A 17,778-nucleotide genomic window follows, 5' to 3' on the forward strand; every position below is an offset into this window, starting at 1 on the left:
CATCCTTATGAATATACAATGTAATTTTTCTAACTCAATAATTGAAGGGGACTGAAACATTAAAATGACACAGGACATTTGTAGACAATCATGGGTAAGCCTTGCTAGACAATCTGATGTCACTATGAAATAAAGTCTCTCTTTAATTTTTAACCAAAAACTGAGTTTGTTCTTATTCTCATGCATGAAAACCGCACCAATCGCTTGAACAATCTATAATTGATGAAAGTGAATACAGTTATTAATACACCAAATCGTCTTTACAGACCACATATGGCTGCATGAAGTTAGTGGTTTCATGGTTGCAGCGGTATGCCAGGGCTGTGCACGGAGAACACAGAATCTGATGGATATCATTTGACAAACTGCAAATAAAACAAGGTGACACATCTCTCTGGTCTGCACACCAATCAGATTCATACAAGATACACTTGTCAAAGGGCAAAGCTGATAAAAAAAAATCTGTCTGTAGATGTACTGACTTTTGCATATGGTGTTGTTAAAAAGGAGAGAAGAATATATATATAAAAAATGAAATTATAACAAAATTACAAAATGCATAGGCTGCAAACAGCTTTTCACATTTTCATACATTTTTCATTTACCACCTCCCCACATTGTCGAAAACCCACTTAAAAAGTAAACATTATAAAAGACAGGTATGAATAAAAGAAGTCTCTTAGTTTCCTTCTCTTTGCCACACTCATTTCTACGTATAGCTCTGAAACGCAAATATTTAAAGGGGATACATTTCTGAAACATACACCATCTTTGTGAAAATGAGAGCAAGAAAAACTGACATTAAAGGAGGCTTTATTTCTGTGTGAAGCAATGCTTGTAAAAAGATAGTAGGGAATTAATCTTCATTTAATATTTATCAGTTAATGTTATAGAAGGGAGCAGCTCTGATTATCATACATCATCTAGCCATGGTACAATTTTCTCTGAAGCTGTGATCAAGCCACCAATGTCTAGACAAGGCTTTAAGATTTATTTACAGGTTTTTTTTTTTTAAATTGATCTCACCATATAGATACATTTAACAGTTGATGGAGGTCACTTACCATAAATATATGGTATAATATTGTAGTGTCTTACCATTACTTAACATAGATTTTAGCTATTTGCACAACAGATTTTCTGGCCCATCCACTTGTCACTCAGCTGTCTATCTGTCTCTCATGCACAGTGGTGAGTGACTAGGGGTCGTGGATCTGCTTGGTAAAGCTATTAACAGCGAAAATGGATTGTGTGGAGGTGTACAGAGATGTGCATCAGAATGTAGCCACTCTGAATCAATAGGGAAATAAGGTCTTTTTCCTCTGATTTACTGCTTTGTTCTGCAACTTTGAGCCATGTAAACACACTTGTATACAGAATGAGGCAGACTCAGGGAGGAAAGGCAAAAAGTGTTGTGTTTGCAGTTTTTCGCGACAGAAAAATTTTTCCAACACACCTGATTCAAAATATGGATCTAATAGCATGTTGTCAAATTATTCATTTGGACCCATTCATTTCAGTCAGGTGTGTTGAAGAAGGCAAACCACAAAAACCTGCAGGATAGCGGCCCTCAACAACTGGAGTTTGACCCCTGTGCCTTAGTGTCTTAAGTAAAAATAATAGCATGTATATTAATTCATTTAATACATTTTCAGAGCTGTGCAGGTGTTCAGTTCAGTTTTTTTCAGCACCATGGACAGCAGCATTGTTTGTTTGTCATGTGCCTTGAGCCATCCAATGGTGTCATCTTCATTTGCTTTTTGTGGTTGTTTAAAGAACTTTCTGTCCCTCTATGACAGGGATCACCAACTCCGGCCCTCTTGAGCCAGTGTCCTGCAGGTTTTTAATATATCCATGCTGCAGCACACCTGAGCCATTAGAAGGCCAGTGCAGACCTTGTGAATGAGCTGATGGAGAGCTATTTCACTTGAACCAGGTGTGTTGCAACAGGGACACAGTGAAAACCTGCAGGAGACTGGCTCAAGAGGGCCGGAGTTGGTGATCTCTCCTCTATGGTGTGCTTCTGATTGTATCAGCAGAATATAGTCCAGCAGAATGTTTTTGGTCGTAACCTCGTTTTTAACTGTGCTACCATATACTACAATATGTCTGTGTGCATGGGACTTGGGAAGTTGTGGTACATTGTGGAACACTCAGGAGTACTTTTAGTAACATTTGAGGGCATACATGTTTGAGCCAAGTCAGCATTTGTGTTGTTTTCTGCTGTTCTGTTCGTTAAAATAAAACAATATAAATTACCGTAATTATTTGGTCAGATTTTTTAAATAACTTTGAGAAATTTAAAGAGCATTTTGTTATTTTAAAATAAATAGTGAAATACTGCAGATTGCATTCCAACATTAATAATTTTCTTTAAGGGCAAAAATAAAATATTTTTAACTCATTCATTCATGAACCAATAGCCATCAAGATGGGATTTATTTCTGTTCCTGGTCTTACCAACTCTGTGGGTGCAATGGACTGCAAACGTGCACATCAAAGCACCCTCAACTGCAAGAATATCGCTCCATAAATGTCCAAGTCGCCTGTGACTCCCAGATGCACCTACCTAACAACCTAGGTTTTAATAATTAATTTTACTACATCTCTGTCTTTTTATTGTAATGATTAGCTTTGCCCTGGTCACCTGATTTTTTAATACTGTTTTTAACTACCATTCCTTCTTTTTCTTTTCTTGGTTTTCAATTCTAAATTCTGCTTCTTATTTTCTGATGTCTCAACGTCTCTGTAAAGCACTTTTAAGTAACTCTGTCATTTAATTGTGCTATACAAATAAACTTGCCTTGCCTTAATAGAACCACGGACCGACTCACCTTGAGTTTTTATTTCATCAGATGCACCACTCACTACACTGGTTCACCACATCTTAAGACGATACCATAGCAGGTGGCGATTTGCTTTGCAAACTGTAGGGGGTACGGGAGACTATGTAATATAAATGTATCCTAGGGTGTAAATTTTCCATATGATAGGAACCCTGTCCTGTTTAATTTCTAATAAAGATATCAATTAATCAAATTACAGGTATGGAAATTACCTGCAAATTTTAATCAAAAACATTTGATCTTTGGCCATGTTTGCACAAAGCAGTAATGTCACTCTTATTGGTGGTGAGACACTGATTGTGATTGTCAGGCTGAAACCAGTCGATGTAAATTCTCACGGAAAAAACAGGCCACAGGTGTGAGGCAGCAATACTTAACACTGTTACGTAAGCTACACGTATAAAGAGCAAATAGCCATTTAGGTGTAAGAGAGCAAACACAGTGCAGGTCTGACAAAACAGATCACTGTACTACTGTATTGTGGATATCTTGTAAAATATAAATGAAAGTGTAAAAACAGCATTTATAGAATTGCTGGACTGAACCAACCACATGTGGAGGTGGTCGGGCTCATGCTGGGATTGGATCACCGTCAGGTTTTGATACAAAACTCTGCAGGTAATTACATTTCACTAAAAGTTTTGGTGCATGAAGTTGGAAGATCTCCTAATTTTACAAAGTGGCATAAAAAACTACAGATGGATCCTAGCTCAGAAAAGTAAGAAGATCTCATATTTCACAACCTTGATGTAGCAGTTGCCATGTTTGATGACAAATCTGCATGACCCACTGGGCTAAGTTGCATATAAGTTATAAGCAAAGTCACAGGTTAGAGACAAATTCATACTTAGATACTTAAGTTATTATAATGTAACACTTTGTGATGTGAGATGTGAAGCTTAGACCAGGCTTCATCCAAGTCCCAGAGAGCGGTGATGGTCTACAAGGCAATAGCAGACAAAGTGACCACTCTTAGTTCACACTGCAGGACTTAATTCTAATTTTTGCTGAGATCTGATTTTTTTTTAATTGTCACCACCATCAGACCAGAGTGTGAACTACAGCCCTGATGTGACCCACATGTGCAGAAGAAGACGGAACATCACAGACAGCACGCTGTGTTTATGGCTGTAAATATGGATACTACACATGTTAGCGTGTGTATCAATTTGGAAATTGTTGTGCAGTGGGAGAAGACAAAATTATAATATGATGTTTTTTCATCAATTGTTTATATTCTATCTTGCTGCATCACGCCTCCTCTGGTGCAAAATTGTGACATCTGTTTAACTTCAGTGACAATAAAGTTGGATGAAATGTGACATAACTCTTTGGACTGAGGTTGCTATGAAAAACCTTGGATATGTATCTGATTTAGTGTCATGTGGGTCAGATTTAAAAAAGAAATCTGATTTGTGCTAATCAGATTGTCATAAAATAAAAAACAGATTTTGGTCACATATGGGCAAAAAAGTCAGATTTGGGCCACTTCTGTCTGCAGGGTGAACATGGCAATAAGCCTGTTACATACTCCACTATGAGCGAGAACTTACAAATAAATGGCCTTGCTTTCTCATGGAGCTCCGAGAAGTATTGTGTGATTGGTCGGACATTTGAGGTGGGCGTGGTTAACACGGAAAAGTTTCAACATGGAAAGTTGTCACATCCAAACTTCTGCTGATGCGAGGTTGAACAGATAGCTTTAATTAACAGCTGATTGAGATATTGAGAAAATATAAAAATAACTACAACACACATGAAGATTCTCATTAAGTATGAAATCACCGGCAAAATTGTCAAACCTGTTTCCCAATATATAACCACCAGGAAAAGGCCCTTAAGAAAAGAAAACATTATTTTGTGAAAGCATCAAGCTCCTTGAAATTACTTCGGTGTAATCTCAGCTAAGGCTGAGAAAGACTCAGGTCTGTAAACCCAAAAATCAGGTCGCCAAACAAGACTCTTCAGGTAAACAAGTATGAACATGTTCAGGGGACATGATTTTGATAATAGGGGATATAATCAAATTTACTGGCCTCAAACTTAAATAAGTTAGTTAATAAGTTTGACTGGCTCTCATATATTCTTGACAGTAAATATATAACGTGGCACAAAAGCTTTAGCAGAACTGATTCAGAATGCCGCGAGATGTCTATTCAGGACTGAGGAGATGACCTAGTACAGCTGACTGAGAGCTGCTTCCTCTTCTTCCTGTTTGCTACAAGATGCAATTCTGTGAAGTAAATAGCACCATGCTGGCTATATAATGGGGACTTTAGGAAGCATAAATTCTCTTGATTGACAGAGTAGGTTTTATTTCAGTTACAATCACTGAAATGTCAGATAGCAGGGACCCGCACTCACTGTGACATTTAGTTGCATCTTGCAACCATTACTGGAGACAGTGCAACAAAACTTAATAACTAGGAGCACCAGTACATTTGAAAATATGTAAAATGTGCCATGACAGTTCAAAAGTTTAGCTGAGGAGAAATCAAGAAATCAACGGGCAGTGATTTTGGTTGAATAAAGCCAAACATCTACTGTCATGCAGTTTATGTGGCTGACATACTGCAAAGAGATGAACACCATGTATTGTACGAACCAGTCTCAGTGAGCCCAACATTTGTGAGAAAAACTTCTTTACTCGTCTGTAAACTTTTTAACGTTATACATTTGTAAATCCCATCTACAACATGAAGCATACATTAAGCTGACACAGATGTGCTTGTGGCATTGTATGGTGTCTGCCTTTCAGATGAAAATGAAGTCACTATTAGTTTAATACAGCCGACCACATGATTGCAGAAGAGCTGCAACTCAGTCAATTCACTGAATTGTTTAAAAAAGGAGCTAAGGTAAAACAAATACTACACAGCATTTGTACAGTTCATGGGAGTACAGTGATTTCTCCTTTTGACATGATGACCAAAATATGTTTTTTTCCATCTTAACTTTGTTAGTCATCCTTTAATTGTTCTGGTACAAGAAAAAGAAAAAGAAACACAATAAAGATACATTTCAATGTGCTTTTTTTTCTTTTTTTTTTTTTTTTTTAAGAGATTACACATTGATTGTTGTCTTGAAGCACTACTTAACTTCCTGACTTTTTTCTTATGATTACAACAAGAGTTTGTGTTTATAAATTGTCAATTTATGACTAAAGCAATTGTAAGAAATATGATAAGATTAGAATTATAAAAATGTTTTGGTTAGCTATACCAAATATTCAGCTGCTACTCCCAAAATTGGAGCACTAGTGCTACTAATATATCACTCACAAAACAGGTAAGCCTGGTATTAAAACTTCTAAGTCCACAGCTTTTCGCCAATAAACACAAAAACCTTAAAAGTGTGTCCAATTATTTGAAACAGATTTTCCATTCAATGTGTATTTGAGGAAAAAATAACATGAGGACGAAAATAAAGCTATGCTACTTGAGCTTAATCTGACTGATGAGATACCTAATGGACTTAACATCATTGGCACAGTTAGTACTGTGCAAACAGTGCCAGCCTTTCGCTTTCATAATGTAGCTGCTGGGTTCAAAAGAAGTACATTTACTGCTCTCCTTATACAGCTTTTCTCCAACAGAACGATGGTGTGGCAGTAAAAAAAAAAAAAAAAAAAAAAAAGACCAACCATTGTTAAAAGAAAGACAGACTGCGTGTGTTATCTCCTCATATAATTATGTCTGATTCATGGCAAAATTGCACTAATCATCTTGCTCACATACTGAACAAATTTTGCCATAACATATGTAAAATATGAACTCATAAGCGCAGTAACCACATTTCATGGAATCATTGAGACTTCAGCCACTTATAATGATCCCTCTCGGAGACGAATAAAGTGATGAAATCATTCTGATGCATTCATGTGGCTGAGCTGCTCCTCATAGCCGTGGAAAACTGAATCAAATAGGATTTAAAAAGCCAAAGAATGTCTTAACTAGGACACTGCTGTATTAGTCTGAACCAAAAATCTAGTTTCTGTAAAGCACAAAACTGGAATTTGGGCTTTTGAGATTAAATTGGCTGAAATGATAGGTCCACAATGGCCACACGGAGGGACCACCTTGGGCTCTAAAATAAAGTGTTTTAACAAAACGGTTAGAGGCATCACATAGGTAACAACCAAGCCTCCAACAAAGATTTAAATGTTTTCAATCTCACAGCCACATGTAGTGTTTAATACTAATATAGCTAATTCACAACCACGGCATTTAAACAGAGGCACTCTAAAGATTGACATCAAAGGACAGCATATCTATGTGCATCTATGTACGATGATTGCCCTTTTAAAACGGTAATATAGCAGGATATAAAGCAGTCCTACTGAGCATTTCCATGATTCAAATGTGTGGAAACTTTCACTCAGCTCTACAGTCTCACTCAGTCCTATGGAGCGTTTTAGTGACAGTTTTTCTGTTAATTTTCTGTCCTGCAAATCTGCTGGTTAGGTTCTGCCTCTGCTGTTCTATCACTGTCATTTCCAGTCTTTTCATTAAAAAAAAACTCAAATAAACCCAAATTTGGGTTATCAGTCTTGCACAAAAAAAACTCTAAGAAGTGTAATAAATTTCACCAGAGAGCTACTGTAGTCCTAAAAAATCATTAAAATGAGTGCATACAGGACCTACTTCATTAAGTAGCTTGAGGCATATATCTAAAAATGAATGTTCATGTTGCTCCAGGTCTGCTGGTTTTCATAATAAGTAGCTTTTTGCTGCAGCATTCACCGTAACATTGTAAGCTGATAGCTTTCAGTCTTCTGTTCACAGTTTTGTTATCCAACGGCCAAGTAAAAAAAATAGATAAGTAAATAAAGCCTTGTAGCTTTAAGAATAATTTATTCACCATGCAGTTTCAGTTATCACTGAAGACTTTTTAACCAGTTTCAGGTCTTTGTGGCTTAGATTGCTTACAGCAAGATTCACCATGCACACATTTGGTTCTCAAGTTAACAAAGGAATAACTGAACACTACTGTCATAGGATAATTTACCTTCTTTCCAAGTACTTCTGTTGACTAACCATTAGCATTTACTTGTAACTGTGAAAATATGGCTGTTACATTATGGTTAGTGCTTAACCACTGAGACCTACGCACATTTTAGATCTGACATTATGTCAATACTGATCAATAAAAGTCATAAACATCCCTTTAACCTTCAATGTTGCCATCTGTTAAACAAATTATTTATCAATAATGGCATTCATTGCTGCCTAAAAAGATGTATGTGAACAAGACGGAAAAGGTAGAAAACATTGATTCTATTAGACTGTTATGCAGAGTAAACATGACACAAAAGCAATACTTTTGTGTGCAACTACTGTAAATGGACACAATCTGGGGCTGGAGGAAAGAGTTAGGGCAAACCCTGGATGGGTTGCCAGTCCAGTATAAGCATAGACCAGTGGTTCCCAAACTTTTTCTGCTGCCCCCCCAGTTAGGGAACCACTGACATAGATGAACAAACACTCACTCTAACGCCGGGGGCTAATGTGGAGTCACCAATTAACCTAACATGCATGTGTTTGGACGGAGGGAGGAAGACTGAGTAACTGGAGAGAACCCGAGAAGAACATGGAAACTCCACAAAGAAAGTCTTCAGTCAAGGGCTGCAACAAATACTCTAATCTGTCATGTTCTTATTTAACTTTACTGAAACAGACACGAGTACAAAAGAAATTATTTTTAGTGACTTCACTGATTAACTTCATTGTATTTACAAAATATAAACAAAATGAGAATTTGATTCCAGCATTACACATTTATAAAAACGAAAGAAAGAATGTAGGAAAGACAGTAATATGGATCAAATATGCAAGTAACAGCAATCCGGAAAACTGTACAATCAAAGGAATAATTGGTGACTCGTGAGGGTATAAAAGAAGAATCCACTCTTTTAAAGCCAGAAGTGGCTCATGAATAAGTTCAATTAAAATTGCTAAATTGCAAAATACTTTGATGTTTTAACATGTACAGAGCATTAAACTGTGAAAAGTCTAAAGAAGTCTAAGGAAATCTCAGTAAAAAGACCTAAGTACTGCTGTACGAGTGTAACCTTTGAGGCTTCAAACAGCAGTGCATGAGAAACCATCCTGCCACCATGATCAATATAACCACATGAACTCAGGAGTACCTCAGAAAAGCCACCGTCACCCAGCACAGCTGTCTCTGCATCCAGAAATGTAACTAGAAACATCTTTATGCAAGGAAGAAGTCATATATCTGTATGTGTTCTGTGGTCAAATGAAATTGTGTTTCAACTACTTCGACGTGCTAAATATAACAAAAAACCTGCAGGCTTTTAACAGTAAAAGCGGCAAAAGTAAGCATCTGTGATGTTTTACGAGTGCATCAGTCTCCACAGCATGGATGATTTTCAAAATGTATAAATTTTGGAGATGCACATAATACCACAATGTCTTTTCCTGGAAGAAAAGTCGCTTTTAAAGCAAGACAACCCCCGACTTTGCAAAACAGTGTGGCTTCAAAGGCATAGGAAGTGCTTGCTTGCTGGCCCGCCTGCCATCCAGATCTGTCTCCTACTTAAAATGTATGGCACATTATGCAAAGAAGAATCAGACATCTACCAACTGCTGAACAGCTGAAATCTTGTTTTCAGCAAGAATGGACAGAAGATCCTCTTGCAAAACATAATTAACATCCTCATTCCCAATTTATTGCAAAAAAGTAATTACATGAAAAGGGTAAAGTAATGCAATATCATGCCAAATTATTTAAAGTGAGGTGGTATCAAATTCAACATTTGTTCATATTTTCTAAATAAAATAAAGATTTGTTCGATGAAGCCTTTAATTTATTTCAATTCAATTGAAAGCCTTTATTGTCATTACGCATATTAGTGCAACAAGATTGCTGGTCACTCCTGTTACAATGGTACAGACACGCTGAGTATATTGGAAATTATATATTAAAATAAATTCAAATAAATAAATAAACAATAAGTGACTATAGCTTAAGTGACTAATGTGATCTAATAAAGTGCAAGGGGTCATGAGCTAGTTATCTTTGTTCAGCAGGCTAATGATAAATGGATGAAAACTGTCTCTGAATCGAGGTGTCCATGCTCTGTAGCATCTGCCAGAGGGCAACAGTTCAAAATTGCGGTGTCCAGGGTGGGAGGGGTCCTTTAGGATGTTTGAAGCTCTGCTGCGGTAGCGGGATGTGGCAAGGTTATCCAGGGCGGGGGGCAGGGGCAGCTAATGATCTTTTCTGCTGACCTTATGACTCAGTCGAGCCTTTTTGTCTGCAGCTGTACAGCCTGCATACCACACTGAGGCACAATATGTTAGGATGCTTTCAGTTGTTGCCCTGTAGAGCGCCACCGGCAGCTTCTGCTCTACACTGCTCCTTTTGAGCAGCCGGAGAAAGTAGAGTCTTTGTTGTGCTCTCTTGGTGATGCCAGATGTTTTGTGAACAGAAGCGGTCATCAAATATGTGGACTCCAAGGAATTTGAAGGACTGCACTCTTCCCATACCAACACTGTTGATGCAGAGAGGCAGAGGTGGTGCATCTCACTTCTTCCTGAAGGCCAATATCATCTCCTTTGTTTTGGTGGTATTGAGGGTCAGATTATTTACCACACACCACTTCAACAGTCTCTCAATTTCATTCCTGTATGCTGTCTTCTCTCCTCCAGAAATGAGCCCAATGATGATTGTGTCATCTGCAAATTTAATGATGTGATTGCTTGAGTGGGCTGGAAAACAGTCATAGGTGTAGAGGGAATAGAGAAGAGGACTTAAAAGAAACCTGGGCTGTTAGCACATTTTGGCCTTAACATGTAGTTATTGACCTGTCCTACTAAAATTAATTGTTTCTGACACATGAAAATTCCTAATTACTTTAAAAATCATATATATTTATTATGTGTCTGAACTACAGAAATACATACCACAGCTTCAGTCTTCAATCGTAATGAATTAACCAGAACGGCAGACGCATTATTGATGTTCTGACAGCAATTGGTGAGTAAGCTCCACCCATGACAGCAGTGTATAAATGTGTGTTTGACTTAGGTCACCCCTCTTGTAGTCTAGACTCGTTTAAAATAATATGTGACCCTCACATAGCCAGGATGACAGAGGTCACCATTTCTGATAGCCATCAGAATGTGTGACTTTACTGTACCTGCAGTATAATGAACTTAAATACAAATGTTTTCAAGATTTGGCTCGTCTTCTAAGCAGGTAAAATAAAAGGAAAACTGTCAGTCTTGTTTCTCAGTCTGAGACAAACTGCCTCAAAGTTTTCATGTGCCCTTATGTACACGAAAACTTTGATATCTGTTAATGAGATCAAATGTAATTAGCTTGTTTGCGTGATTTACCACGTTCATCGTTACATTATTATATAACATTTTAAGGCACAACTGTAATCTGTAAAGGTAAATATTTGATCCTTAAGTTTACCGTGAACTGTCGCTTACAGAAAGCAGAGATGTGTATTATTAACCAACGGCTTTTAAACAAACAGACATTTCAATCCATCTTCATTCCTCATCTTTAAGTGTGTTTTCAGTTATTTCTTCATCACTGTTTTCCTTGTCAGTGAGCAAGGTTTCACATTGAAAAGACTGAACAGAAACATTGAGCCAGTATACTGTTATATAGCACCAAGACCACTACAACACTTATATGTCATTACCCAGAACATACGCAACATAAACAACAATGGTGGCATACAAATTAAATTAATTGTGTAAAATTATCAAAACTGTAAAGTGTGGAGTTTTCATAATATCGTGTTTTTTTTACAGCTCAAGCAAATTTTTATCAAACAAGGTTTTTTGCCACTACTAGCCGGAGTTCCCTTTAACACACAGCCCTGTGGGGAGCCTGTGCTGAGAGTAACTGAGGAGGAAATATGAAGATTTGACTCGCTGGGGGTGGTCAGTCAGGAACCATTAGATCCAGGTGCAGATGGATGGGAAAAAGGCCAAGGTCCAGCAGTTTGCAGATCAGGATGTGCGGAATGATTGTATTAAATGCCAAACTGAAGTCGACGAAGAGCATTCTCACATAGCTCTTTGGATGTTGAAGGTGACTCAGGATGGTGTGCATTGTAGTTGCTATGGTATCTTCCAATGATCTGTTAGCCCTATGGGCAAACTGATATGGATCGAAGTGAGGTGGGAGACAGGATTTAATGTGGTGGAGAACCAGTCTCTCAAAACATTTCATGATTACAGTCGTTAGATGCAACTGGTCTGTAATCATTTAGATCTTCAGTGGCTGACTGAGCCTTGCCCGATAAATACAGGATCAAAACTAATTAGTCGTTTAAAACTTTTCTGGAAATGTAGATGGTAGAAACTTGAAACATGAATTCGTGTTAAAATTACAGTTTCTCGTAAACAGGTCTATTGTGCTTGTCATGTTTCTAAATCCACCCTGACACCACTTCTCAGGTGGGAGGAAGAATATCCAGATTTTTAGTACCAAAACTTTCTGCCTTTGAAAGATGAAATCATGAAAAAAACAAAACACAGAAACACATTTTGAGATTGGTCATAGGTGAGTTTTTATTCTCAAATCCAAAACCTAGACTGAGCAAAATGTATACAGTTATCAGATGTAAATAAGCTCCAATTTTCAGATCTATTCCAATCCGATTATTTAAATCCTTTCCATAAGGTTTTGAAAGACTGTGCAGGAACCTGATAATACTTATCTGAAATCTGAAGCAGATGGAAACACTTTAAAACCATTAAAAATTCAATGACGCAGGTGTGCACTAGATATAACCATTTAGTGATAGACACTAACAGAGTCAGTGTTAGCTGCAATCTGCAAGCCTCTACTGTCACTATTCACTGTGCTGATAAATACCACAATAACAGTTTTCCTTCTAAAATAAATACTTTATTATGAATATGAAATCCTTATCCTGTTAAGGCAGTTTTTGCAAAGTATTACATCGAATCACTGGCTTACTGTATGCTTAGAAACATCTCTTACGAAACCAGATAATGTATGTGGTCCGACTGTTTAAATATAGAAAAAGGGGAATTTTCAATCTACTAAATATGTAGCACACTAGTAATGTGCTAGGCATAAAATTATACCATGGCATCATCAAAAACATCCTCCACGGTCATCCTCATTATAAAATGATCAGTTTAAAAAAAAACCTGTATAAGTCAAACCCTACTTAATATCACCATGGCTCACTAACTCGTTAAATGAGACCACCAACTGTGTTTTGATTAAATGATTAAACATCACACGTTTATAAGAAGCTTTTGGGTTATTAACTTTGTCTCAGACTGCAACATCACACATCACTATACAGAAAGATCAGCGGGGGTCAAATGACTCATTATCATATGTCATTCAATGCTTTTTATGTGTAATTGCAGTGAAAAAGAAAATGAAAACATTCATTTTCATCCTTTCAAGCCTCATGTGAGTGGCATTTGACCTGCAGTTGTAAGTACAAAGAAAAGCAGCTGGGAGGGCAGGGCATTGGCTTTTACATCCTTTTAACAACAATGGAGAAAATTAAGATTTGCTGGTCACTGAGTGGCCCTAATACTCTTCCGTACACATGTGGCCAAATTTTGGTGGTGGATTTTTTTTTTTTTTTGCAGCACGCTTATATGAAGCACAGGCACAGTAGTTTAATTGACTTTAAAGAAAGCACTTGCTCAGCAGATGACAGCTAAAGGCCATGCCAGAGGCTTGATGGCTGCACGTGATTTGGCTGTTAATGTAGCAGGTAGAATCCAAACATCTTCAAGTTAACTTCACCGGATACTACATTTAACCAAGAAAAAAGAAAAAAAACAGCACAGATAAGAGGATTATTTGCTGTAGCTCTTATCACAGAATATGTCAATACTCCCTTCAGGACAAATACAGCTACAATACAGGGCAGGAAGGTGCATTTTCCACCCACAGGTTCTTTGGCTTTTCTCTTTTTTAAGCATCTTTATAATTATTCCCCATAAGCTCCAGGTTGCAATTTCATCTTTGTACTCTGACCTAAAATCCCCTATAAGAGAGGAAAAAAAGGGGAGCGAAGGTTAAGATTCTTTGTTAGTTTTATCCCAGTATTTGTGACTCAAATGCCTTTAACAACATATGTAGAACCACAGAATCACCTGAAAGATACCGGGGCAATAATCCTATATGGCACACAGACAATCTTGAGTAATAGCTATTTTAGAAATGAGCTGTTCTTTGATACTAAGCCACATTAAATGCACATTAATTGCAATACTTTTGAACCACTTAAGCAAGATTAATGGTTCAAAAGAGGTGAAAATTCTATATGTATCATTCATGAAAAGAAAGACTTGCGCATGACTGCTCTCAAATGCGTTTCCCTGCGTTCCCCTCTTGCAGGCATATGTAGATTTTAGGCCAATTTTGGGCTCACGTTCTAAAAATGTCTTGCATAAAAAAATAAATAATAAAAAAAATAAATAAACACAAAGCCCAGAGTAATCTGAATGATAAATTTTTAAAGCCCTTTCTCAATTATAAATCTGTAACCACTTTAACATAAATCTTCTTCAAGCAGATTTTTTTTTTTTTTTTTTTTTTGCAAGCACATAAACATCACCTTAGCATTTACATTCCACTTCTTTTAGGACCAATAAATAATCTCAAGAGCGCTATCTTGTTAACAGCAGCATAATACCATTACTAGCCGCACATTTTTGTGAGAAATTAAAGAGATGATGCGCCATACAATCAGTCCCCCTTATGACATCGAAGACCAGCTTCTTCAAGACAATGAGCTCTGAAGGACCCTACCTGCTCTGCCAACAATACAGTTGGTTCAGTAAACAGCTCAGTCAGATGCGTCTTGACACATCATTTCAAGACTACATTGCACTGAAGCCAAAATGGAGCTCAGTATATGGTATGCATCACATCCCTGGGATTCTTTTTATTTCTATGCTTATTCTGCTAAGCTTTGTTTCTGTGGTTGGTTAATAGCAGACTGTGAGGGGTGAAAATAAGAGGCCCAAGTGAACAAGAACTGCTCTCGGGAGTGACAACAACAAGGGGAAAGTGCACAGAAAAGTAGGCCTGCCACAAAATATTGTTGGGCTTTTAAAGGTGTTATGACATCACACACAGAATTCACTGCAGCTTTGCACAAAATGTTTATATTAATGAAGACAGCAACAGCTCTCCACATTCACTGCTCCACACTCTATTGCGTTAGTGCCCTACAGAGTTGATCTCGTTTTGTGTCATCCCACTATTCAAGAAAATAGGCTACTGCTGGGAAGATCATCAGTCTCTCCTCAGCCCTCTACAACATCACGATAGGTTTGGAATTGCATGGATGGTAATCTACCCTAAACAGTCATGATAAATGTGCATATAGTATTTAAAAAAGTGGAGCCCTTACTTGTCAGTATGGTTAAACATGATGGAAAATATGTGAGATTCAGAGCAAACCTATATTCTGTCTTGTCAGACTTAAAGATACCTCTCCTCACATTGGTTTGTGCTTATATGAATGTGTGTGTTCAATGAGGAGAGGAGAAGACATTCTTGTGTCAGACTTGGCAAGAAAAGCGGGAGGAAAACGGAGGAAAATGTGTTTCCACAACGTGACTGCATTCAAAGCCTGAAAACTGTAATTTGAGATATGAATTCATTACACGGCTTCTCATCAGCAGACGGGGATAACGTGATGCAACAGCGCCTCTTAGCGTCGCGCGGTGCTCTGGAGGCGCCTGATCGCAGTCCTTACCTTCCGTGTCACAAAGCGTGGCTGCTGCGGGTTTGCAGTCGCGGAGGTTTTGCGCCTTCTTCTGCGGAGTCCGTGCAATGAATGTTGGGTTCTTCCATGGGGCGAGGGTCCATGCAGGCGGCCCCCACAGCCTGACCGTTTACTGGCATTTTGGTCTCTTCTCACAGCATCAATGAAACCAGAGGGAAAGTGTTCAAACTTGATCTGAAAAACAAGCGGACACCAAATATTACAGCGTTGCAGCTTTCAGCAGCGAAGACTTGTTGACTTTGTCTCTTTTCTGTAAATGAACGCGTGCCTACAGCCTGAATGAGCTATAACATAGCCAAATATCACATAACCAAATACATCAGTTTGAATAAATACCAGCTCACTTCAAGTCCATGTGTGTGTGTGTGAGTGCGCTTCAGCGCGTGTGTGAGTGCGCGTGCGTGCAATACCTTACTGGCTTATGTTTAAGTGTTTAAACATTCAAGTGTGCGCGCGTTTGCCTCTTTTTGGGGGATTCGGTTACTGAATGGAAAGCTTGTGCAACGAAAACGCAAGTTAAATTCAACGGTGGAATGGTGTGCGACAATTTAGTAGGCTGCGTTGTGCGTGTGTGCACGTGTTTTTGTGTGCGTGTGTGTATGAGAGAGAAAGAGAGAGAGAGGAAGAGAGAGAGAGAGAGCGAGGGCAGAGAGTAAAAACAGCCTGTGGCTCCTTAGCCAATATTCCCCTCACGCTTCTCTCTTCGGTGCCGCTCTCGTCTATGTAGGGCATGCAGCAGGTTGTGTGTCGAGGACACGGACGAACGAAGGAGCGGAGAGGAACACAAACCAGCCACTCCACTAAACGTACCACTGCTCCACTTTAAGGAAAAGGTGAGTGTGCAGCATTGGGCTATATTAAATCAGCGGACCAAGACAAACATTGAGAAAGGCAAAGACAGTTCTGAACTAATAAAAAAAAAACATACACACACAATTTAGCTTACCCCATTCCCGTGACACATCTCTCCAGGCGGCCAGGTGGAGATGACATTGCAGCCTGTTACTCCATTCGGGTGCCCTCGGCAGGAGTGGGAATCACAAACGACTCTCCTCTGTCAAATTAATCCATCAAATTCTTCTCCATCCAGTCCTCCAAAATAAAAATAAAAATAAAGGCTCCTCAAAAGTGATAAATCCACCTGTCTGGTTTCTGAAGACCTGTCCCCCTCCACTGCCACCTACCCCCCAGAAAGATAGGAGGCTATTCCTCTCGGTTAAGATGTCAGACGCGGTCCATACAACGGCGGGAAGTGGGAAAGATGGAAAACAGAAAAAGCTGTTGACGTGCGGGCATCAGACTCTTCATTACAAAATAACCGTTGGTTTGGAATCTCCAGCGGCAGCCCCGCGCGTTCCGCAGTGAAGGCTCGTGGACAGGTCCGCGCGCCTCCTCCTCCTCTCCTGTCCTCCTCCTTCTTCTTGCGCCGCTCTCCGGATTCTTAGAGACTGAAGGGGGGATTCCGTCACAAAAAAACATCAAAACACACACGCATAAATTCACGCACTGTCTCCCCTCTCTCTTTTAACTCTCGCCCTCCCTTTCCGCTTCTCCTCTTCACGCGCTTTTCCCAGCAAACGCCGCACTTCAAAACCGCCCCTAAAAATTTAGAACAAGTTCAAACGGGGCGACTTATTTCTGTAGCTTTCTACGCCGCACGACCGAGATGATACTCAGCTGCCGACTGAGCGCCCGGGCGGAGAGAAATGAGGAAATATTATCCGGCAGTCTCTTTACCCCGCAGCCCGCCCGTCCGCCCACGCTCCACTGGCTTAAGGTACTTGCACATCAACCTAGTTAATTAAATATATAAGAGGGGTAGAGGGGGTAGTGGTGGAGATGCAGACTTGAGCGACTTCACCTTCCCATTATGAATTACAAAAGACACTGTGGGTAAGGAGTCAAGAGTGTGTGCGCTAGGCAGATTTCCCCATACCCCTCAAAAAAAAAAAAACGACTCCAACTTCCACAACGTGTTAAAACTGACGTGTCACTAATCCTCGTCTGTACTCGTGGGGTTGTCTGATTCCCGCTCGTCCTGATGGGTATTCTTCTCCCCCCAAAAACGAAGACGCACGAGACGAAGCTATGGCGCACAGCATAATTCGTCGTATATGGCATCACCTGGTGCCATCTCGCCTAATTAAACCG

At 39.0% G+C, this 17,778-nt stretch overlaps 1 protein-coding gene across 1 annotated transcript in view; it reads right to left on the bottom strand.

Moving 5' to 3' along the window:
* Positions 1-17,550, bottom strand: part of grin2ab (glutamate receptor, ionotropic, N-methyl D-aspartate 2A, b) — a 114,828-nt gene extending 97,278 nt beyond the window's left edge. Inside the window, exons 1-2 of the mRNA XM_041982280.1 lie at positions 16,574-17,550; positions 15,598-15,801 (exon numbers count right to left, since the gene is read on the bottom strand). Coding sequence (XP_041838214.1) covers positions 15,598-15,801; positions 16,574-16,591 — 222 coding nt within the window. The 5' untranslated portion in view covers positions 16,592-17,550. The remainder of the gene's footprint in view (positions 1-15,597; positions 15,802-16,573) is intronic.
* Between the last annotated feature and the right edge of the window lie 228 nt (positions 17,551-17,778).

The sequence above is a fragment of the Melanotaenia boesemani genome, chromosome 4 (assembly GCF_017639745.1).
Source record: "Melanotaenia boesemani isolate fMelBoe1 chromosome 4, fMelBoe1.pri, whole genome shotgun sequence".
Lineage (NCBI taxonomy): Eukaryota > Metazoa > Chordata > Actinopteri > Atheriniformes > Melanotaeniidae > Melanotaenia > Melanotaenia boesemani.